A 24272-nucleotide genomic window follows, 5' to 3' on the forward strand; every position below is an offset into this window, starting at 1 on the left:
TTCTGTTGTACTATACTGACAAAAAACAAAACAAAACAAAAAGTCAGTTCATTTTGCTTTTGTTTCATTGCTTTAATTGCATAAAAGTGCTACATTTAAATTATTGCATTAAATTTATATTCACTACAGCTTCATTAAGACTCTTTCTATAGAATGACTACTGTATTTGCTTCCACCTGGCTTACTAATCTTCTGAGATAACTAGATGACAAGAAGGGCATTTCATGTTTTTAGGACATTTCTTATTTTAACTTCAACAGCATTGCTTCATTTTTGTAGTACTCAATATTTAATGGGTTGTGGCAAAAACGCTACATCAGAAGAGAGCTTTCTGAATTAATTAAATCCTTCATACTGTATATACTCTATATTTGAGTCAAATTGTTTTTACATATGCATTATTCAGAGTCGTTTTATTTGGAACATTTCAGAAATGTTCTTTGCAGTCTCATCTGCAAGAAGAATTTATGGAATATCATGGTGGTTGTCAGAAGGAAAGACTTCACTTTTTTAGCTGGAAAGATTAGCTGAAAAATTGTGACTGCAATGTATAGAAATAGTAATGGCTCTATCCAGTCTTCTGATGTAAAAAGGACAGTAACATGCACACTGAAGACACTATAGATTGGCAACACATCTGTCGTCTTTTAAGAATGCACCAGCAGTGACCATATGAACATCTCACACTCAGTTCATTGTACTTAGTACATCAGTTATTGCCAGATCAGAAGCTTTGGGCTGTAATGATAAAATTAAATGTCTGTTAAAGTCTTAAAGATTCTGTATTAAATAAAATTATCTCCCCCCTAGTCCAAATGCATACGTATATAAATAAAACAATAAAATCTCCATATCTGACTCATGTGGTTCTGACTCATTTTTATAATGAAGGTCTGACCAATTTTTAAAAAATGTTCGTGGCCAAATGAGAACAAAATTGCTTCACGAAGATGATTCATTTACTCTTTAGAAGGAATATGAAAGTGGCCATTAGGGGATGATGTTCCTAAAACAAAACTGCCTCAAATGAATAAAATAGTTTCTGTGCAGGATTTTTCTCTTATTTTCATCGTGGTACATGAATTTTATCTTCAGTGTATTCATTTGAATCATCCTTATCTATACCAATGCAAGAACACAACTTAGCTCTCTACAACTCAACATACATACAAGTAAAAAGAAAAGTCATATTAGAAAAAGGAAATGAATAGTGGTTATTTTGCATAATGTCTGCATTAAGTAGAAAGCTAAACCAGGAAGGAAGTTACCACCACTGTGTTAGATGGGAGCGCTTCAGTGACATGTGCTTGCTTTTGAGAAAATCAGAACTCTCCAGATTAGTACTAGCAATAATTATTATGTTTATTTTATGTTTACCTGAATTTTTCAAAATCCACGAAGGTGAGTGATCAGCTTTTAAAATAGCCTTTTATTTGTTCTAAAGTCTAATTGCAATTGAAAAGTTGACATGTGCTTTCCTAAAAGCGAGTTAGGATGCTGTATGGACTTTGCAAAGCATACAGATTTTTTTCATTAGATTTTTAACCAACAGAGTTTATTATATGTGGTAACTTGAAAGGAGTTTGTAATTCAGTTATGTATATTGCAAAATTTTTTTTTAACTATTTCCATGCAACTGTGCTTTAACTATCTTCGTCATTAAGTAGTTAAAATACATATGTTCTTTTATAGCAGATACTCATGTCTTAAAAAATAACTTTTTAAAAGTTTCTATACTTAACTCTCTACTTTTTACTCTCTACTTTGTACAATTACTATCTTATATGAGATGCTGACTGTGAAAGAGAGATGCAGTGGTAGCCTGACAAAAAGTAGAGCAGGATAGGTATAACTGAGTGAAGCAAATCTTTTAACATAAATCCCAAATACATCTTAGTGATCCTAAAGGTCAATAATGGATTTAGGATAAATGCAAAATACATGTGTAAGTTATGCATTCAGTACTTTCTTAAAAGTCTATTAAAAAATTAACATTAAAATAGTTTTGTCACATCTCTTCCTAAGTAAGCTTTTGAATAGATAAATATTATAATAAAAAGGATCCCTTTGACAAGAGGTGCGTGTTCCCAGGCATCATGAAATAAATTATTTCTGAAGCATAATTTTCTGAAAAAAAATAATGCCAAAATATATCCAGATTAGGTTACTTATATTTACATTCTATTTTCATTAACCACAAAGACAGTAATTAGAATATAATTTATATATTTTTATAGTTTATAAATGAACAATGGTTTATAAATGAACCTGCTAAGCTGTCATAAGTTTTTAATATAACAAAATTGATGAGTCTGTTTAAGATGTTGGACTAATGAATGTTTTACCTCCATGCAGAAGTAATCAAGGTATTAGCTAGCACAGCTGATGCAAATAAACAACATCATGACTATTGCCAGAAGAAAACATTGACCTTGCTGTCAAACATCAAAGAGTAATTGCATTTTTCCATTATAACTTTCCTAGATTGTTCTTATTGGTGATGCTTTACGCTGCAATAGCACAATTGCTGCAGTATATAGCAGGATACAGCACATAATTATATTTCGAAAATTAGAGTCATTATCACATTTTGCATGTTCTATAAACAATATGACTATATAACAGCCTGTATAACCAAGTTCAAATTAAATGAGAAAGTAAACATCTTGTCGCAAACCTAAAATATGCAGAATTACTTTGCTGTAGATGTTTCAAATTGCTGGTTACCCCATGAAGCCTCACCACACAGATATCTTCTTGGAAATCTTTGAGGTGTGAAATGTTTGCACTGTATCTTCCTCTCTGTGGGCTTCCTAAGTGAGGGGCAGAGACCTAATTTAACAGGCTTTTTAAGATCACATTAATGTTGTGGGTACTTCAGGTTTTTAACAGAACTTATGAAATGGCAGGCAAGCAACGTATGCAGATGGAAGTAAGTGAAACTTGGATATTTTATCCCAGGGGAAGTTCCAGCATTTTTTTCTTTCCGGAATGGGAATAAAAATGGAAATTTCTTATGAAACGAATTCAGGGGGAAATCAATTTGCAAAAAAACCAAGCCTTTAAAAATTTATCAAAAGAATACAGTTCAGCATTACCAAAGTGAAATGTGTCCTTTATATTTGCAAAGCAACCCACTTGTTTGGTTACGAGTCTTTGAACCTTTAAACCACATTGCTTTAGAACAGGATGTTCTTGTTTTGGAGTCTGATGCTCTCAATCCCAGTTGTGTCCTCTGGGTCCAGCTACTTGATGGAGTGTGTCTCCTTTAACCTATCGGTTGTGTGTTCCCCAACTTGTACTGTAGGCCCTCTATCTCTGCAGTATTACATGATGACTATAATTTCCGCAAGGAAGTGATAAAAATTGAAATTTGCTATACTGCTGAATTGATGCAAAACAGAATACCACAGATCCAACGGAAGAAAGGTCAAGCCAATCCAAAATGAAATATTTATGACTTTCTTAATAGGAAGCAAGTTTTTTACAAATTCAGATCTTCCCTGTGAATAATTTTGTTTTAATGGTGTTGAATTTTCTGTGGAAAACAACCCTGTGAGTAGAGGAATTGCATAATCACAGAACTTCTTAACATTAAGCATGCGAGTTACAGATCTTTGAATATAATGCAGTTTTCTAGACATACTTTGCTTGGTTTAATCTCAGTGATTCTCTTAACTCTTCAGGCCACTTGCGTTCAGATTTCACAAGACCCTTTCCACATTTCCAGTCGTGTTTCTATTTGGGAGGGTGCCTCCCAGGCCCACGCTGAGGCACAAGCCTTTTTGTGGGCACGGCGTTCCGTCTGCCCTGCAGTCCACTGGCAAAGTCCCGTCTCTTTGCAGCCCTGCTCACAGTGTTCACAACATAGATCCCTCCCTAGAAAGTCCCCTGTCCTGGGAGTTGGAAGAAAATAGCATTTACTGGTGTTAGATTGTAATCTGAATGGCTTTCTCAGGAGAGATCTTTCAAGAGGATGGTAGGCGCCCGCCCTCACAGGACAGCAGTCAGACCTTTTCCGCACAGATAATACGACTTTTACACATCTACAACCTGTGTGATGTCCAGGACGCAGCTCAGCATGCTGTGCATGGGCTGCTGCCCCAGCACTGTCGGCGGGTTCCCACAAATCTCTTGGTGCAAGGGGCATGGTAGGGAGTTACCGTCAGTTGACCTGCAGAGCTGTAGTGCTGGTTTTAGGCTGGTTGCACACATGCCTTGCCTGCAGAGCAGAGTAAGCATTTGATTTCTGCTCCTGGCTCAGCTCCACAAAATGCCACCTTCAGCTGGAAGAATTTGACATCAGGAGCCTGCTCCGCTCCAGGTTGTGTAGGTCAGATCATAAGCGTTTTGAGGAAAATGTTCTGTTTCCCTTGCCTCATGGAAAGATCAAGCCCTAAATTCTGTCTGACATTTTTCCCTTTGTATTAAAATGAATAATTTTCTTATTTGCATAGGATGTGTATTTTACATTCCAATTTATTATGTTTTATGAGGAGTTTATGAGTCACTGATGCAGAGTTAGTAAAGTGAAGATAATTGACTTTGGCATTGGATTTGGGATTTTATTCCTGTATCCTGTCTGAATCCTTCAGTGAAGCGTTTCTGAGGCCAGCCTGCTGTCATGTGAGCACAGGTGGCCTCTTGAAGCTATCAGATTGTGGCTGGGTACAGGAGCAATTAAAGGCTACGTTTTTCTCTCTATACACAAGGATTTATGAATATACTACTTCAGTTACTCATAGTGGGAGTTAGATGCAAAATTTCCTCTTCACAGAGATGCAAAGGTACTACTAGAATGGCAAGATTAGCTGCAAAACTATAGGTTAGCGCTGCATCAACTCTGGGAAGTGATTATTTGTATTCATAAATACTTCATGTTGGGGTTCCAGAAGTTTTTTCTTCTTAAATTTTTTCATCTTGAAAAAAATAGTTTAAAGTTAACTCATGTGAAGATGCACAATTTGTACAATAAAGCCCTACTTTCATGTGGAAGACAACTAAAATAACACTCATCAATAATTACTTCTATATGGGTTTTGGTACTTGCCAGAACTGCATTAATGTACTCTAGCTACAGTAATTTGATCCTGAAATTGGAGTATGAATACCAAACCCAATGGTCATAATTAAGATTCATGTTTGTTGACTGAATATAAGAGAATGTGAAGGGTGTGGTCTTGGGATTCAGCAGCGTTTCTGTGTATTTTTTCAGTATGGTTTCAATGTCATTGGAAATAAAGTTTTCAGTCTGAGTAGAGCTATTTTACAGCATAATTGCACTGGTATATTGCAACTGCACAGTTCCAGGGCTAAGTTCCCCCTCCAACAGGAGGGTTACCATCTTCTTCTCATGTACAATCAAATCAGAGCAGCTTTGAAATAGGAATATGACTAGATACCATCACAAATTCAGGTTAGTATTACAAGAGTTTTCAGACAATTCAGCAGTAAAATCCAGGATCTAGGTTGGTGCTTGCTTTCTCATCCTTGCTGATGCATTCAGTTTGCTGCCATAACCCTCAAGAAAGAAAGTGTGTTTCATCCTAAGATGGGTAAAAGATCTATTACGTGATGTTTTCATGCACATATTTGTCCATGTGTCCTGTGTGACTGTCTCGCTAATGTAATACTCTTTGTTGTGGTTTTTTTTTTTTAACAGCTAATACTGTAATTGTGTCATGTGTGGATACCTGTTCATCAAATAACATCACTTTTCCACTTTGTACTTTTAACAATTCTTGCAAAAGATCAGTGCAACAAAGAAGAGAAATCCAGGCTATTTTGCTGAAGGCCATTGTAAACCATTCCAATTTCCACAACATTCCATGCATTTGCCAGACCTCCAGGAGGGAGCAACAGTCCCATACTAAACACACAGAGCCTGAATACAAGAGAGATGTGAAAGCTGATCATCAAGGATCAGGGTTAACAGCTAAAAAAAGTAAGTAGGGAAAGTGAAATACTTAATTTTGAAGTAGTTAGTTACAACATAAAAGACACATTTTTATTTGGTAGTTAAAAGAAAACTATAATATGCTGCTGGTTCTCTATGGTCTTGGCAAATCTATGAACAATGTTTATTTCAGCTTGTCTTTGCATGGCTAGAAAATGAAGGTTTGATGCCAGGTTCTCAGTGGCACTCAATCCTGGCCGTCAGCGAAACACGTCAGTAGCAAAATACTGATGTATTTTATTTGAGGATCTTGTATAAAATTGTGGATGGGGGGGTGGTCATTATCTTCAGGGGGTCTGGAAGAAGGGTGCTGTGTCAGAAGTGTCCCATATCCAGCAGCCATTTGGAACTTTTCTGTTGCAAATTTGATCTCTGCTATCTGGCTTTTATGAACACTCTTATACCCCATCTTTGTTCTTTTAATCTTGCTAAAATTTCTAAAAGAGTTGTAGTTTCTGATGAAGCTCTAGATGTTGAGTGCTGATATTATATGATAAGTGGTGAGCAAGAATTTGAATAACTAATTTGAAGAAATACAAGGAATAACCATTTTTGTGCTTATAGTCTATGATATCCACAACTGTATAGTATCAGATATGGCCAGAATGTTTCATAGATGGCAGCTCTGTCCCAGCAATATGGAAAAGAATTCGGCAACATCCACAGCTTTTTGAATGTGCCATATACACTTGCAAAATGTCTGGAAAATTTTGGGGAAGAGGACACTTCGCATTTTTGCGTTCCTAACATCATCAGCAACAGGGGCAAGAGGCCAAGTCCTGAATATAAGAAATGCAATTCCTTTCCAACCGCATCATTTTCTAATTACAAAATAGCTGTCTTAACAGATAAGAAAAGGACAAAACAGATAATACATGGACAAACTCTGTTCTCAGCTATACAGCTCTAACACTTTTGACAGTGTGTTACTTACTTGTGTTCCTTGTTGACATTGTGCAAGTCTCACAGCTTGTGTGGTTTAAAGTGAAACAAGGACCTTCTGCAGCTAATAGCAGATAAACTAGATGTATACTTCAAATCTCTATAATTATATGACTTTTACTTGATTTTTATTTTTTTCATGGTCTGATTTTTGTCTCTGTTACCTTTGACAACAGATGACAGAAAAACCCACAAACAAACAAACAAACAAAAACAAAAAGCACAAAACCAAACCTGAATAGCAAAAAGGGGCAATAATTTGTAGGGGCAATATATTTTGTACAGATAATCAATACTCTTCACATCTGTTCAGAATATTTTTACATGGTATCCTTTTGTCCATTTTATCATAGTCAATAATGTAAAAGCCTACTGTAGATTTTTGCAAATGAGACAGAACTTATTGTTCTTTCTGAGAGCTGTTTTTTTGTCTAACATATATTATATAATTTTGTTTTAATTTTTAGTTCCAAAAGCAGATGGCACACTTGAAGTGACAACAGAAGATGTTATTTATTTTTATAAATATTTTAATTTAACTACATTTTCTGAGAAAGAAGAAGTAGATCATAATACTTACTACCTGCTGGAAATCCACATTAACAATTCTATAGTTGGAAGAAGAAATGCAGCTGAAGAATACCTAAATCACTCCTGTCTAGTGGCAATGATGGAAGACCAAAATGACTGTATAAATATTTCGCTGCAACTGAAGTCTTATGTGGAATGTAAGTTACAAAGGAGTCAGAAGGGAAATCAAGCCAGAAACAATATTAATCTTGCAAAAAATCTCCAGTAGGTAGTTCTATGCTTTCAGCAACCATTTGAAAGTATTTAAATATTTCACAATAAACCAATGCAATTTTGATCATCCCTTAGTAAAAGACTGTCTTTAGGAGGCAACTGACAGTTTTTATAGTGATTTAAAGCAGGTTTATCTGTGACTTTTTCTTTCCTAGAAACAACAGAGCAAAGTAAGTGTTTGTTGTTTTGTTTTTGCTTAGCAGTGACAGACACACAAATTGCATGTATGAGAAAAGCCAGAATTACTTTTTTCCTCTCCTGTTCCTCATAATGGTATAACCCTGTTGTCTTGGTGGTAAATTAAATAATTCCTGTTAATTTTAGTGGCAGAAGAACCAGGAGACAGGTTTGACTTCTCTTAATGTCATACTGCAATATCCTTACTACAGTACTCTCAAAAGAGAAATCTTCAGCTGCAGTAGGCTTAGTTTTCCCAGAGGACAGCCTGGCAGCTTTTTACATTTATCTTCGTGCTCTAAGAGTTTTTTGGCTGATTGCCTGACCATGGTCAGGGATTCCAGCCTGTCTGTGTGCAACATTTGCCATCTGGGAATTGCTGAATTGTTACATTCATTTAGTTTTGTACGGCAAATGCATTTTCTGCCATACCTTTCCTGGGAAACAATACCTGTTTTGCAGTTGGCTAAACCTATGTTAAATAAATCCAGGTGAAATTGTAGAGAGGGCAGCTTAGTTGTTTGGTTTTTGTGGGTTTTTTTGTATCACAGTATCACAGTATCACAGTATGTTTGGGATTGGAAGGGACCTCAAAAGATCATCTAGTCCAATCCCCCTGCTGGAGCAGGAACGCCTAGGTGAGGTTGCACAGGAACATGTCCAGGTGGGTCTTGAATGTCTCCAGAGAAGGAGACTCTACAACCCCCCTGGGCAGCCTGTTCCAATGCTCTGTTACCCTTACTGAGAAGTTTTTTCTCAAATTTAAGTGGAACCTCTTGTGTTCCAGCTTGATCCCATTGCCCCTTGTCCTATCATTGTTTGCCAACGAGAAGAGCCTGGCTCCATCCTCATGGCACTCACCCTTTATATATTTATAAACATTAATAAGGTCACCCCTCAGTCTCCTCTTCTCCAAACTAAAGAGACCCAGCTCCCTCAGCCTTTCTTCATAAGGGAGGTGCTCCACTCCCTTAATCATCTTGGTTGCCCTACGCTGGACCCTCTCCAGCAGTTCCCTGTCCTTCTTGAACTGAGGGGCCCAGAACTGGACACAATATTCCAGATGGGGTCTCACCAGGGCAGAGTAGAGGGGAAGGAGGACCTCTCTTGATCTACTAACCACCCCCCTTCTAATACATCCCAGGATGCCATTGGCCTTCCTGGCCACAAGGGCACAGTGCTGGCTCATGGTCATCCTGTTGTCCACCAGGACCCCCAGGTCCCTTTCCCCTACACTGCTCTCCAATATGTAATTTCCCAACCTATACTGGAACCTGGGGTTGTTCCTGCCCAGATGCAGGACTCTACACTTTTCCTTGTTAAATTTCATTAGGTTATTCCCCGCTCAACTCTCCAGCCTGTCCAGGTCTCGCTGGATGGCAGCACAGCCTTCTGGCGTGTCAGCCACTCCTCCCAGCTTAGTGTCATCAGTAAACTTGCTGATAGTACACTCTATTCCCTCATCTAAGTCGTTAATGAATATATTGAATAATACTGGCCCCAGTACTGACCCCTGAGGTACTCCACTAGATGTGTGTATGTGTGTGTGTGTGTGTGTGTGTTTGTTTGTTTAAATAAGTAGGTCTAGCTATGAGAGGAATATAGTTTGTAACTTGACCTGCTAACTTGTGTCAGAAATATGAGCTAACCACCATTTGCTAATGGTGATTTACCTGGGAAGTAGTTATCCCAATTTAACAACACATCTTTGTTCTCTTTACTTCAAAACAAAGCTATAGAGGTGCTCAGGTCTTTGCCTAGGTAATGGTGTTGGACAAGTCATTACAAGTCACTACAAGGTGCGGTGGAGTACTCTGTTTGAAAGGAGCCTAAATGACTGTATAGAAGATATTTTTAGTGCTGAATTAGGAGGGATGAACTGTGCTTACCTCAAAGAGCCATGGGGTTCTTGGCAGTTACCTCATGACTTCTCAGTGGAGAAGATAAACAAGGGAAGTTGATGTAGGTCTAATTATATTATTTTAAGTCAAAGAAAGGAAAACAGTGGTTTGGCTATAGTCTGTAATTTGATTTTATATGACTCATAGTAACATAGTTGGGGTTTAAAATAGTTATTTGACAATACTAAGGTATGCATTAACATGCAGCTGCCAAAGAAGTTTGAAAGGTCTTTCAAACAACTAGGGAGGAAAGTTCCCCACATCCTTTCTCTGTGGTGTGTAGTCCTGGCTTGTACTTGTTACTGAACTAATTCCCTGCAGAATGTGGGTGCATTTCTGCAGCAGCTGTTGTCCGAAAGAGCAGCCTACATCCTACACTCAGTCCCATGCTGAGTCTCCCCCACGGCAGTTTTGGTTAAAGACCTCCCCAGAGGGGTCGTGTTGGTGACATTTCCTCACTTTTTGGTAAGAAAATGTCTGTGCATAGAATCTTACCTTCTTCTGTACATGAAGATGGACGAGGAGGTTGAGAATGCCAGTACAGGCCAGTGTTGGACAGTGGACCAATTCCTTCTGTGCTCCAACCAAACAAAGAGAGGATATATATTGCCCTTCTTCTACCTTAAATATAAATGTTGATCAGTGAAACATTTTCTTCCTGGCTGAGTTGCACGTAACACTTTATACAAATAGGGAAAGTTTTCATTCACTTAGCTATGTACAGTTATATGAGACATGGGGGGATAGATGCAGGTGAAAATGAAGCTAGATTTTAGGTAGGAAACTTAATTTCAAAGAACAAAGAAGGCTGAAAGTAAAAGGCATAATCTTCTATTTTGTTTAAAATTTTAATCTGAAGGGATAGTCATTGTCCAAAACCCTACCAATACAGAATGTTCTGCTTTCCTCTGCCAGTGATTTCCTGCTTCATTTTATCTCTTTTACATTTTATGGACAGATCCAATGTGTATGGTGAAGATCATTTGGCTCACTATGATTGCAGTAGTTTTTGTGTCAACTATTTCAATCGTCATCTACAAAATAGTCCAAGAAAATGAACAAAACCGTAAGTAACAAAAAGTCGATCTGCATGAATTTAAAGCTCTATGCAATGAAAAGTGTATGAATTCACAATAACAAAGCTGTTGATTATTAATGTGGTTCAGACGCCAATATTTTAATTATAATATTGTAAGATCTTCTTACTGAGGGACTGAAGTACTCGGATGATTGATATCACCTCTCAACTCTCCAAGCTTGTTGATGGTGAATGAAGTATGGGGGTTTTTGACAGATGCCTCTGATCCTGAGCGAGATGAACTTCTGATTTCAGACCGATTCCAGCAGATAAAACAATTACAGATGAACCTTTTTGAAAGTCTTAAGCAGAAATGCCAATGACCAATATAACCAGATTGCAATACACTTTCCTTCCTGAAGTTGATTCACCTAGCTCATGGTCAAGAAAAATTACAGGATAGATAAGAGGAGATATACACTCAGCTGTCTGCCCTAAAAACTGGTTATCTAAATTCAGCAGTGCTGTAGTCCTAAGCTGAATTAAGCCCAGATAACATTTCTTTTCTTTGCTGTTATTTCGGAAAAGAAAATTGTGCTGTGATTTCTGAATCAGCACTACTGACTACTCCAAATGGTTAAAACTTTGCTATGAAAGATCTTGTCCTTAGTGCAGAGGCTGAAACAATTGTTTCTATGAAAAGCCTTCACCAGCCAAGACAGGCTCTCCCTATGCAATTCATTTGGGATACAAGCTGAAATTGGGATTTACAGTGTTTCTTCTAGCCATATACAGTGAAGACAGCAAGAACAACAGTGTGGGAGTACCCTGAGCTTGAGACTTTTGAGCAAACAAGATAAAGTCCTCTGAACAAAAACAATACAGAAAATTGACCGCTTGTCAGCTGCTGGTCATTGTTTTTCATCCCAAACCAGAGGCAGGTGGTAAAGGGAGCACACTCCCTTTCACTGGTGTGAAAAGCATGTTACTTAACCTGCTACCTGAGATAACAGCTCTTAGATGCTTTTCACAGCCATTTCCTGAGACTTTCTTCCTGTCTCAGCCCCGGTGGGCAGAATACCTTCAGACAAGCAGCACTTAGTTGCTCTTGCCAGGCAGATTTCCATTCCCCTTGCAGTCCAGAGCTGCCAAATGGAGACCTTGGCTACAGGGGAAATGAAGAAATGATAAGCCACATCCATTCCCCTGATCATCCTTATTGTGTCCACAGGCACTTTTGTAACGAAAGAGCAATAGGAGTGTAGCTTTAATGATAACTGAACAGAAGGAAGAAGAGTGCCCACACACAAAATGTTTCTGAGATTTTTTGTTTCATAATGTAAATATTTTCTGCATATATTTTTAATGAATAAGCAAAATAGCTGCTCAAAATGGCAAATCTGTGCCTCCTCTCCTCCCCCTCAATGATTAGAGAAAATCCTGATGATGTTATCTTGGTTAAAATACATGATCTTTTACTTATTGCTAGACCTGAACTCTGAAACCTATTTCATGTATTCAAAAACCCCACAAAGTGCAAATTAGGTCTTTATAAGTGGGCTAGTAAATGCTCTAATTTAAAGGACTTTTATTTGTAATTTCAAAGCTACCTATAATGTCATGAATATGATTTTCTATGCTTTGAGTCATAAGATCCCGTTTTCAATGCAGAACTGTTAGTAGTGATGATTAATGGTTTACTGCCTTTATCTTTAAACATCAGTTTACTATTAAATGCAGGTTTTCCAGAATTGTCATGGACACAAGCAGGGAGGAAAAGATGCCCTTTTGAGGCTTTTAAGTACTCATTGGCTCCTAGAATACATTTTCTGTTGATAGAGGAGTAGTGGTTTTATTACTTAAATTTACAATATATAACATTATAAATAACATCAATATGTTACTGACAAAAACAGAAGCACACAAAAATCAGATTGAAGGGTTGTGTTCCTTATCTATATATATTACAATGCCACCCTTAATTGCAAGTCTACGTATGGCTTTTTCAGTGCTGCCCAAGGAACACAGCAGAAGGTTACTATATTCCTAAAACAGCTGCTAAGAGTCTTTACAGTCATGATTCAGTTAGCAGTTTTTATCTTTATTTTCTGAGCACTATTGGAAGCTGTTAAGAAATACGGAATTATTCATTTTCTCTTGAGACCTTCCAAGACATTCTGCTAGGCAGACTTTGAGAGTCTCTGAAACATTAATGAAGTTATTTCCATGAGTACATAAAATAAAATATCCAAATAAACTTGGTGGAGGTTACTACTGATCCGTGACAAAGGAGCTAAATTAGAAATCAGTCCTTTAGCCTTTTCCCTTCCACTCTTGTCTTCCAACCACTTCCAGAGCTTCCTCTGACATTAACTGTTGCAGTGCATGCTTAGGGCTTCAGCACATTACATCTCCACTCACTAGTCATAATTTAATGCATTTATTAAAGAGGAAGTTTTCTAGTGTTCTCAGAATAAAAATATAAACATCAATCCTGTTATGTTGAATTGGAGCAAGCCCATCATTAGAAGCTGGCTGAGCCCTGAACTGCTGTCACTGTAGCACAGGGCTACCCACAGGAGGTGCACAAACCACTGCATCAGCCCCACCAAGAGCACAGAATTAAGGGAGCAGCTGAAGGACGGAAAAACTGAGGAGTTTATGAACTAGATGCTGAGGAACAGGCAGAGGTGTTCAGCCCAGATATATCTTTCTCTCTCTGGGTGGTGTAGAGCTTGCCCTCAAACTATGCTGACAAAGATGAGCACCCCACACTTGCAAAGAATCTGTCAGCTTCCTAAGAGCCACAACACTCCATCCTTGTTATCCCACTGTCAGCAGTGTGAGTCTGAACCTGTACCCGAACACATACTTCTCTGATAACCTTCCAAAATTTGTTCAAAGTACGTAGTGAAAGAGGCAAACCTGAATGGAATTTCCAAAGCATTTTGTTCAGGAAAATATAAAACATCTGGCCCTAGGTTTTTCTCATCACTTTTTTTCAAAATATTCATGTTTTTTTTTCATGGAAGGTGTGTAATAGTTTAAGAATAAGATGTTCACCAACTTTTCATCTAATTAGTGCTGCATGTATGCATTTTGTTTAAAACAGATTACAAACGAAGAGTAGCAGCAGTTTCTGCTATTGTAAGAAGAAAGAGCCTTAGACGTGCAAGAAGAGCTATGTCTGCTCCTGAAATTAATCCTTTTCCTGGTAGGTAATATAAAAGTAAAATGAAAACTTAACAAATCTTGAGGCATGAGAAGGTCAAGAAGGACCTTTTAAGTCTTTCCTGTCAGAGGATGCTTCAGGTTTGTTTCAGAGTTACCTTGGTCCTACACAAATTTGATCTGGCTTATGTTATGGAAACATTTTTATATCATAAATAAATCTGATGATGAAACTACAAGTAGACTTATGTGTATCATGTGGGAATGCTTCCCCCAGTCTTCCAAATGTGTTACATTAATGACTTTGGGCTTTTTACCTCCTTTTAATTTTTGATCATGTTGTGTGTCACACTTGAGGTTTGGCAGCTGAGTGCTTTGTGTGTGTATGAAAAGTATACAGACATGCACACAAATGTATGGATGCTCTATGTGTTTATGAGTCTTGACGAAATCTGCTACCAAAGGACAGAATGAATGACTTGGAGAATGAGTCTGCTGGCACTTTGCAGACTATTTCTAGGGAAAAAAATCTCACAAAGTACAATCCTCAAGCCTCAGAGAGGAATTAAAATGTAGTCTTCTGAGAGTGTAATATGTTTAGCACAGATAAATTAAATGGCAGAGCTAAACTCAAAGTTTTCATTCCAGAAATTATTATTTGGTAACGAATCTCTGTGTGAGGGGAAATTAGCATCTGTAGCTCTGAGAGTTACTGACATTGCTGGAAGAGTCACAGGCTTTAATAAATTCTATGGATTCCAGTTTCATGAAGCTCTATCTTTAAAAAGATTAACACAGACATATAGAATTACAGCTCTGAATGGCAAACCAACCTCCCTCCAAAACAACTACGAAGTCAGCAAATAAAAAAAAATATTTAAAATTTGGCTAGGCTTGGGTACCTCCCAGTTTGTTTTGTCAGTTCTTCAGGAATAAGAGAAGACTTGGTATTTTCTCTCTACAACTCAGTAACTCATAGCATTTCAATTTTACACAGGAAAGAATGAATAGCTCCCTGTCTGTCTGAACTCTCCCAGGAGTACGATTTATGCCACTCACTTCTAAAGCACTGGCTATGTCTAAGATGTATTTATGAGATCATTATTTTCATCCCGCAGGAAAGGAATTACCTTTCTGGCATCTTTTGTCTTGAGTAACTTCACTAATACAATACCTGTATTATCAGCATGTTCACAATGGCATTCTTAGTGTTGTATATCCAAAGGCATTTTTAATGATGGAGTTTTATGGAAATTCAAACCTAGATTTTCACCAGATTTTACTGAAGAGAATAGGAATCCCATATTGGTTTGGCATTCTGATTTCTGTGTTCCTCCCACTCCAATCTAACCATTTAAACCAGAAAGATGTTCAGTTGTATGAACTGCTATAATAGATTTTATTTTAATATGAAATGTCCTGATTTCACCCACCATCATTCCAGTCAGTCCAGTCAATTTCCCGATTTATACCAATATAATTTAAAGTGGAATCAAGACCATATGAAAAGAGTTTATTTTTTCCGCAGTTGCTAAGTGTAAGATTTGCTACTGTGATAATGGATTATAACTAGCCAGAGATGACTTACTCGACAGTCCTTGATAGTATTTTCACTATCATTGATGCATAGCTCGAAATCTTGAAACAATACATAGAGGTCCACAGAAGACAATACAACCACCCTGGAAACATTGTAACGAGAATAAGTAACTATATATCTGAGAAGATGTGACAGTATCTCATAGAGATGAAAAGATGTATAGGTACTTCTAAAAGGTTGTTCCAAGTTCAGAAAGGATAAGGACAGAAAATGAAGGAAACCTCTGCTTTGGGAATGAGAATTATTTCCTAAGTAGGCTCAGGAAATTACTGTCTTAATATCACTGTGGTCCTACAAAAAGATAATTCACAGCATGGAGACCAGCTTTGTGAAACCATTAGTGGTTCTTTGTCCATGAATCATTACCATTAAGTCCAGTGGCTAGAGGAAAGGAGGAAAAATGTACAGTATGTTCTCTAGGATAGGATGAAAATTGCAGCCTTCCAAATTCGTGGCACTACAAAGGATTAAGCGCATATAGTGAAGATAAGGCAGCGTTAAGCACTCTGGTCATAAATGTTGATTAAACATTGCCTGTGCTGTTAAGGCAAAAAAGTATTCACTAGAGCATGGGCTGTACAGAGTGTGTTTTCTAGACTTTGGATCTGTTCCTGCCATTGCATTTCTGTAAAACAGTCCCTTGAATGGTATGAATGGACAAAACACAGTTGCCCTTAAATGCAGCCACAAGAGAAGGGAAAGAGCACAGAGTGCTTTTTCTTCAGGGCAGGAAGTGCGTATTCTTTAGGTGGCTGATCTGTATTTCCAGACAGAGAGCATTTTTGTGTCAAATAGGACTTGATAGTAGTAGCACATGGAAAATAATCCACAGAAGAAAAGTCAATTCCTTGCTTTGTGTTCATGGCAGAGAATATTAGGGATCTTCCCAGAGAAGAGACTTTTATTGCAAGAATTTCTTTGAGGAGCTTTCTCAGATTGAAGAGGCAGTAGAACAGGGTTTAGAATAACTTAATAAATTAATAATAGCAATTAGAAGGACTAGACAGTATTCCCCACAGTGTTTTAAAATAACTTGGATAGAAACTGCTAAACTGTCACGCACAGTTTACTGCTTAAATCAGCCTCAGTTCCAGAGAAAGGGGAGGCAGCTACACTTACCCCGCTCTCACACCTTGCCCTTAGCCCACTTGCCCAAAACCACTTTAGCACCTTTCCCCTACTAGCAGCTGATGCAGTACAGCTATTCTCATATGGCTGTATCCTAAAAATAAAAAGCCTGGGAACACAGCACAGAATTACTTGTTGGGAGCAGGCCATTGTGTGTGAATTGTACACTACATTATTTAAAAAACAAAACAAAACAAAACAGAACAGGCACAGGAAACAGATTGCATGAAACAGGGTGTTTAGGACCTAGACTGGACCTGCCTAGCAGGGTCTTTTCATACCGGAAGTTTCATTAATATAATTATATGGATTAGACTTACGTTTGAATCTATATTACTAGAAGTTTACCACAATAAATTCCCAATTAGACCTTCTTTTCCTAGTGCAAGAATGACATTCCTTGTTAATTTTTATCCTATTTTGAAAGCAGCATACGTTCTTTTGCAAAAAAGGCCTGTTCTGTGTGGGCAACCTCAGTTCAAACATAATGCTTCGTTTTTCATTGCTCAAATGCTATCCTCCTCTCCTTTTCAGAGATACTCCATTGGCTCACAGAGTCACCCTTTGGTTTGTTACATTTAAGATAAAAATACAGGATTCCTCCACTCACTTCTGTGGCTCACAATAATGCAAAGTTATTTCTGATGGATGGTAATTTTGTAACTCATCCTGAAAGAAGAACATTGCAGGACCACAGTGACAACCAGGACCCAGAGAATAAAACCTCAGGGTTTCTGGCCTGCACTTGTTTTCTGGACTGTTTCGACTTCGTGGCATCCGTAGCATTTGATAAAAGTGAACTCGACAGCTGTAATTTGTGCATAAAAACCAACAATACAAATTTCCCTCAGTAATTTGAATTCCTGTATTGTTTTCTGTGCTATTCTGTTAAAATAATAGTTCCTTTCCTACAAGATTAGAGGAAATAGGCAAAATTCTGCCATCTATCTGATGTGTTGCTACACCTGCACGTTATTTGACAGGTTGGAAATAGAAGCAGCCGCTGGCTCAGTAGTGTCAGGGCTCAGGTCCCAGTGAATTCAGATTCACTCCTCCTTGTATTCTGCCATACATTTACTTTTTAGCGAAGAGGACAGACAGGATACATCTTCTACAGCATCAAATAGATGCAAAGCCTATAAAAGGGGGAATTAATTTAATCTCGGCTAAGTGAAGCATCACCTGCTTGATTTTAATCCTTCTCAGTTCTTGACATAGCTGAATGGTTGTGTCTTCCTCTATGACTTAAATGAGTAATGTCAGGAAAAACAATGCTTGTCACAGTATTCGATATTTAACACAGACTTAATGTTTCTAAGACACAACATTTCTGGAGAAAAATGTGAAGCCTAATTACCACTTGGGATCTTTTTTTTTTTTTAATCTTTCAGATAGGAGGATAAAATCTATACAATGCAGGTAATTTTAGGGAGCTTTTTATAGCTGCTGTATGCTTTCAGTGGAGCACTGATGCACAAGGGGGCATTTCTCTGCTTGGGTTGTGTGCACATAAAACAGCATTACACATAGGCTTGGAAGGGATGCTCAGCCCACATTCCCATGCTCTGCAGGTCCATCCTGAGGGTGAGACAAGATCCATTGCTATTTTTAAAACTACTCCAGTTTTATTTTAACTTTGCTTTTCATAGTCAGTTGCCTAATTGCCAAGACTGAAACTCCACTTTTAAACTGATTTTGTAAAGAGAGAATCCCACGTGATATAGTGAGTGGAGCTACATGTAAGTGACACGGTTCATCCTCTTGTTATGAACTCAGTAGAAAACCCATTTGTAGGTTTACAGAAGTTACAGATGTTTGGGGACAAGATGGACCTGGAGTTAAGATATTATTTGTATTCAATGATAGTACTTTGTAAAATGCATTACATCAACAACTCTGACTTCATTAGCCTGACTATGCTATTTCTGTGTTCCTTTATCTGTATCCCAGTAAGATATCATATCAGTATCTGTGTTGCCAGTGTGCTAAAGGGATCACCACACCCTTCCCTGCCTCTCAGGTGCATGCTGTCATCTTTGTTAACAGCTGGATGATGCCCAGCAGCTCTCCCTGTGTGTATGACAACTTACCTGAGGTCATGTCACGTCTTCCTGGGTGGCAATCTGGATTGTCCATGTGTGAAAATAAACCAGAAAGTTCACACCCTAAATTTCAGTTGTTTCTGCTTAACTGGCCAACTGTAGCTTTTTGTATTTTGAGAGGATCTTAGTTAATGCCAACTTTGCATGCTTTAGTATTTTCACTACTAGTAATTTTTCCAAGAGCATTTAGTTGCCTACCTTCGAGCTGCTTCCTGAGGAGACTTGGGATCAGCATGTTGTAGTCCCACTAGTATCACATGGAAGTTAAACATAAAACTTGGTTAGTACTTTCAGGAGTTCCTGACATGTATTTGCATTTTTAGGCAGCGAAATCCCACTAACAAACTGGCTATCCACCTCTGCCTTCTGTTCAGATAGGGCTCAAATGTTTTCTAGCTTGCAGATTCAGTGTTTAAAACTCTGAAAATGTATTTGCTGTTTAATAATATGGATTAAAATGATTTTATCTTTCAATAGTAAAAACCAGCAAACAACAGATTCCACTTACTGCACAGACCACAAAGATATTGCCCATAATTCCTGAACAAGACCATTGTCATGTGGGTGCATCAGCTGTAGAAGGTAAGTATATACCTTACAACTCAAATTATGCTGTTTTGCCTCGTATTTTTAGAATTAATAGTATGCAATATCTGCTCAAAATAAATTATGACTTCTTCTAGCCAAATATGTGAGATTACAAACTGGAAAATGTGTTTGGTGAGAGTTAGGTGGCAGGGAAACAAAATCAAATTTCCTTCTGCTACCAAGAGTCATCTATAAACTGTTAGCATTTTAAAACCTGCATGTCCCTGAAGTCCCCAGCACAAATTCTGACACTAGTTTTCTGGTGTAGAATATTGTGCCCTGGACAACAGCATTATGCTGATGTTTGTGACAAACACAGAGGAAAGAAGAAATTTGCAAATGATCTCTGAAAAGAATCATGTCTATGAAATAAATAGTTTGCTGATCAAATTCCTCAAACAAAAGAAATTGATCACTTTGTCATAATTATGTATGTCAGAAGAAGTGACAAGAAGTTGGTTTCAGCTTGGAACTCAAACTAATGTCCCACTTCTAAATTTCTCTAGCCATTGTGTTCCAGTAAATTGTTTCAAGAAGTCCAGATGTAAGGAAACAAGTCTGAAGAGAAACGTGCAGCAAGCTATACCTCTTCCTGGCAATTCTCGTAATGCCTAGAAATGGAACAGATGCTACTTGAATAAGCAATGCAGGCTAATATATCACTTGCATAGACAAGGTTATGGCCACTTGCACAGATTGCATTACTGTTTATGGCAATTCCTTTAGGTTAAAAAGCTTAAGAAAGTCCTTCTTTACATCTATTTTAATTGGATGGAGTTTTATTGAAAACTCAATATGATGTCCTGCTATCTTTTTAATGTGTTAAAAAATTTGATGTACTGAAGAGAAGGTTGATTTTTGTGCTTCATGTGGAACCATAAACAATGAAGTTGCATGTTGAGAGCAGGGCTAAAGAAATTTTGAACAGCATTGCTGACAGAAGATGAGGTACTGCCTTAATAAATTAATAGTTAAGCTGGATCATTGTTTGGCTTTTGAGAGAGACTAGCTGGGCTACAGGACAGTGTATTACAGTAATTCAAAATACTCACCACTTTTTAAGTGATTTTCATCTATAGATCTTAGGAGGACTTACAAAGATGGAAAGTTGTCATTATTACTATTCTATAACGAGGATATCAGTTGGCAGAGAAAGATAACATGACTTGGGAAGTCCATGACATAGGTGAGAGCAGTTCTGAGACCATGTGAGTTCAGCTGTTTGCCCTTTGGACGTCACAAGCCTTGGCTGAGTGAGCAGGCCCCTTCCCAGAGCCACATCAGCCTCTGCATGGCAGCTTCTTCCTTTCTCCAGGGACTTCTCCCAACCACCTCAGTATCAGGCTATTTCTTTGTCTGGTATCTGCCAACATTCTCTCAGGCAAATCTTCATCTTCCCATATCCCTGTCTGTCATGTACCTGCCCACCTTTATTGTTTCCTGAGAGAGTATACTCCCAAGAGTATTTACTCTTGGGTTAAAAACAAGACATTTATAAGATTGTAATAAGATGGGATATGAAGGAGCTGCTCACCACTATTCAGAATTATGGCTGATAAGTGGAATGCTTTGTCCTTCCAGGATGTTGGGTTCACCAAAACTCATCTTTTAGAAGCAGGAAAGACAATGTCACGGCCCATTCCCGTGCAAATTTAACTTTTGTGTTCCTAGAGGTGGGAGAAACTCTTGGGATTGACCTGCTAGCACTCCTTTTGCTTTCATTATCGTAAGTGTTGTGTATCAAAGGACAGAAAGAAGAGATGGAACAACTTTGCAGATCTTTGATTGCTCTGTGAGGCAACATATGAGATCTAGAACACTTTGGGATTAAGTTATCCCTTTCCTTAGTCTCTGGGTCAGTGACTGAAAGAGAAAGGTTAGGTATTTTGAGAAACCGCAGGTACCTTGCTCCAGTGCTGCACTGTACAGAAGCAGCTTGTTTTCTTGGTCATAACACAGTCTTCCCATCAGAAGGACTGCTGGCAGTGAGCTGAAAGCTGGAGGTGATACATGGTATCGATGCAGAATACAGGAAATTGCAATGTTACGTGACAGCGAGTGGAAAGGTTACTAAAGGGTGTGGCTAGAGAGGAAAGAACTTAGATCTAGATCTTGAGTTTCATCACATTAGGTTTTGAATAACATTTCTCAAAGGAATACTGTCTCAAAGCTAAATACTCTGTGAAAATAATAAATGCACTTTCTGGTTTAGTTTTGCTTCACTTATTGCAAAGAAGCACTTCCCTCTTCATCTGATAAGGTCTGATTCAACCTGTAACTACTTGTGTTTGTGGGTGGCTTGGTGGCTAATGGTGCGGCAGTTACAGGAAATGTTGCTGGCTAAAGTCCTTTTGGTTACTGAGGCTGTGGAACGAGATTGTGGTCTGCTTTTCTGATGAGTGCCAGGGCTGTCCATGTGAAGTCTCTAGAATGCTACTAAAAACTCCTTTGCTCAACAGGGAGGAGGTGGCTGCATTACAAGTGCTGCACATGAAGACAGGAGAGCATTCACTTAAAAACAAACAAACAAACAAACAAACAAATGATAAATGAGACCCAGACATACATCTTGATGTTTTTCAGGCTCAGTACACATGAGCCCTCTCCTGCGGTGCTTTTGTCCTCAGTCCTGTATTCTCTGAAGCAAAAGGAGCGTTAATGGATTTATTGAATGACGAGGGACAGAACAGTGTTCTCTCTTATGTGGGGGAATTAGAGACAGACACAGATCTGACACAGTGTCTTAAAGCCAACTGTTGCGGACTTTTTTTTTGTTTGGTTTTTTTTTTGGTAAAACGTGTCCAGTGTCATGCTCTGAGCTGTTGTTAGATCAAATTCATACAAATTGCTTACTACTACCCCAAACACTTTATTTATTGCATCAGTCCCTTTGGCAGTCAATGCCCCAAGGACAAGATGACACAATCTTAGTGTCCTGCCTCCCATTAGTTCTCTTAATAAAATCAGTGCATGTGTCAAAGGCTGCATAAAAGCTAATCAGAGTTCCACAACAGCAATTGCCAGCAGTTTTAGTGTTCTGCCTTTCGCCATCAGTACTACCATCTTTCTTTGTAAAGAACTTTGAGATCCTTGAAGACCTAAGGTGCTTTATGTCACTGTATTTACTTCTGAGTGATGGCGTAGCTGTACAGTTAGATAAGACATGTTGGTCTGTCAGTGAATATAGAATCTAAGGGACATAAGGTAGATGACAGGTAACTGACAGGGATGACAAACAGAGGAAGTGTGTGTTTGGCTAAAAAGGTGAAAACCTCTTTCACAGAAATTGTAAAAGTTGATGGGTCCCTTTCCTCCCTTACAATCTAAAAGCAAGTGGACATGAAACCTCCCATATGGGGTGGCTGGCACAAGAGATCAGTAAGTAACAAAGTCTACAAGAAATTGATTGCTATCCAGCTATATTCACAGTATCATTGCTGTTGTTTTCTAAGGATACCCTCCTCTAGCAATTTAGAAATTCAGTTGTGCAGATTCCAGTCCAATACCAGGAAAATTCAATGCAGGTCCACCTAGGGTATTACCTGCGCTTTGGCTCAGGCCCCCGGTGCCATCCTGAAGAGGTCTTCAACTGCCATCATTGCAGAACCTGGTAGCACAAACGGAAAGGGAAACTGAAAGTACTCTTTGCCTGCTTGTCCTTATGTCGTTTTAGCTTTACAAAAATGTTTTCATATTTAGAAAAATGCCTCTCTCATTTGTCTTTGAGCAAGACACCCACACAAACAACAGACAATACAAATTATTCAGGGAAAACAGTGAAACTCATAGTTGAAAACATTCTAGCAAAGGCACATTCTAAGTGTACTCAGCAGCTGGAGATTACAGTTAAGCTATTTTTATAAATCGTGTATGTATTTGTAAAGAACAGTAGATGTGATTTGAAATTGCTGGGATCCTTCCAATTACCCTTTTGACACTTTTTCTGCAAAGCATCATTTCAGTGCTCAGAAGTGATAGTACTGTGGTTAAAGTCATCATAAAATTGGGTGTGATGTTGCTGAAGGCAGAGGTTCCTTCTAGTAATGGAATAACGGCTTTGCCAGTTTGCCTACAGATAACTATGAACAAAGATATATGCCCACATGCAGCTTTAAATTATGTTCATGACTGTATGCAGTCACTCAGTTACATATTTATTTTTTAAATGCCATGAAAGATAATCCCTCCTTTGTTTCTGCTTCCGTAATATATTCAAATCTTAATCAGAGATTAAAATGAAAACTCCTCTCAGTACAAAAGCACTCACAGAATCAGATTGCTGAGCACATTCCAGGGTACTTGGCACAATTATTGGTCTCTGCATAAAATGCATGCCAGCATGTGTTTCTCTCCAAAACAGGTACTAAGAGGTTTTTGAAGGGAAGCACTCCTGGTTGCTTGCAGAACTGGACCATAATGGACACTGGGCAGGCTGTTCAAACTCCATTCCATTAGCCAACATCAATTTTTGATGCATTGCATCCTGCCTACACTTGTCATTTTCCAGCTCACTTCAGCAGCTGCTGCCCCCAGTATGGTTTCACAGCCAAGGAACACTCCTTATCCCAGTTCTTGTGATGTAAAGGAAAAGGAAGACAGATGTTGTTATTGGGCCGGCAGCTACATGCACTGCCAGAATGGATGAAAAGCGGCATTTGCTTTTTCACTCAGTGTAAAAAGTACAGAAATCCTGTGCCCGCAACTGGCATTGTGTGGTTCTCTGAAAACTGACATGAGTTTGGCTGGGATCTGGGCATTTTCATATTTCAATGTTCTTCATCACTTGCTACTCTGGGAGCTGCAGTTCAAATTTCAAAAGTCTCATTGACAATTACTGAAGAATATTTTTCACTTGGAAATGTGGAATAAACTGGTCTTATTTCAT

At 38.3% G+C, this 24272-nt stretch overlaps 1 protein-coding gene across 1 annotated transcript in view; it reads left to right on the forward strand.

The window, feature by feature from the left end:
• Nucleotides 1–1301: 1301 nt before the first annotated feature.
• TMEM156 (transmembrane protein 156) overlaps nt 1302–24272 on the forward strand; it is a gene marked incomplete at both ends in the record, with an annotated part of 29301 nt that continues 6330 nt past the window's right edge. The window contains 6 exons of the mRNA XM_080343862.1: nt 1302–1401; nt 5663–5944; nt 7378–7626; nt 10739–10846; nt 13911–14012; nt 19277–19381. Of these exons, the coding sequence (XP_080199988.1) occupies nt 1302–1401; nt 5663–5944; nt 7378–7626; nt 10739–10846; nt 13911–14012; nt 19277–19381 (946 nt within the window). The remainder of the gene's footprint in view (nt 1402–5662; nt 5945–7377; nt 7627–10738; nt 10847–13910; nt 14013–19276; nt 19382–24272) is intronic.

The sequence above is a fragment of the Nesoenas mayeri genome, assembly GCF_963082525.1.
Source record: "Nesoenas mayeri genome assembly, chromosome: 4".
Taxonomy (NCBI): domain Eukaryota; kingdom Metazoa; phylum Chordata; class Aves; order Columbiformes; family Columbidae; genus Nesoenas; species Nesoenas mayeri.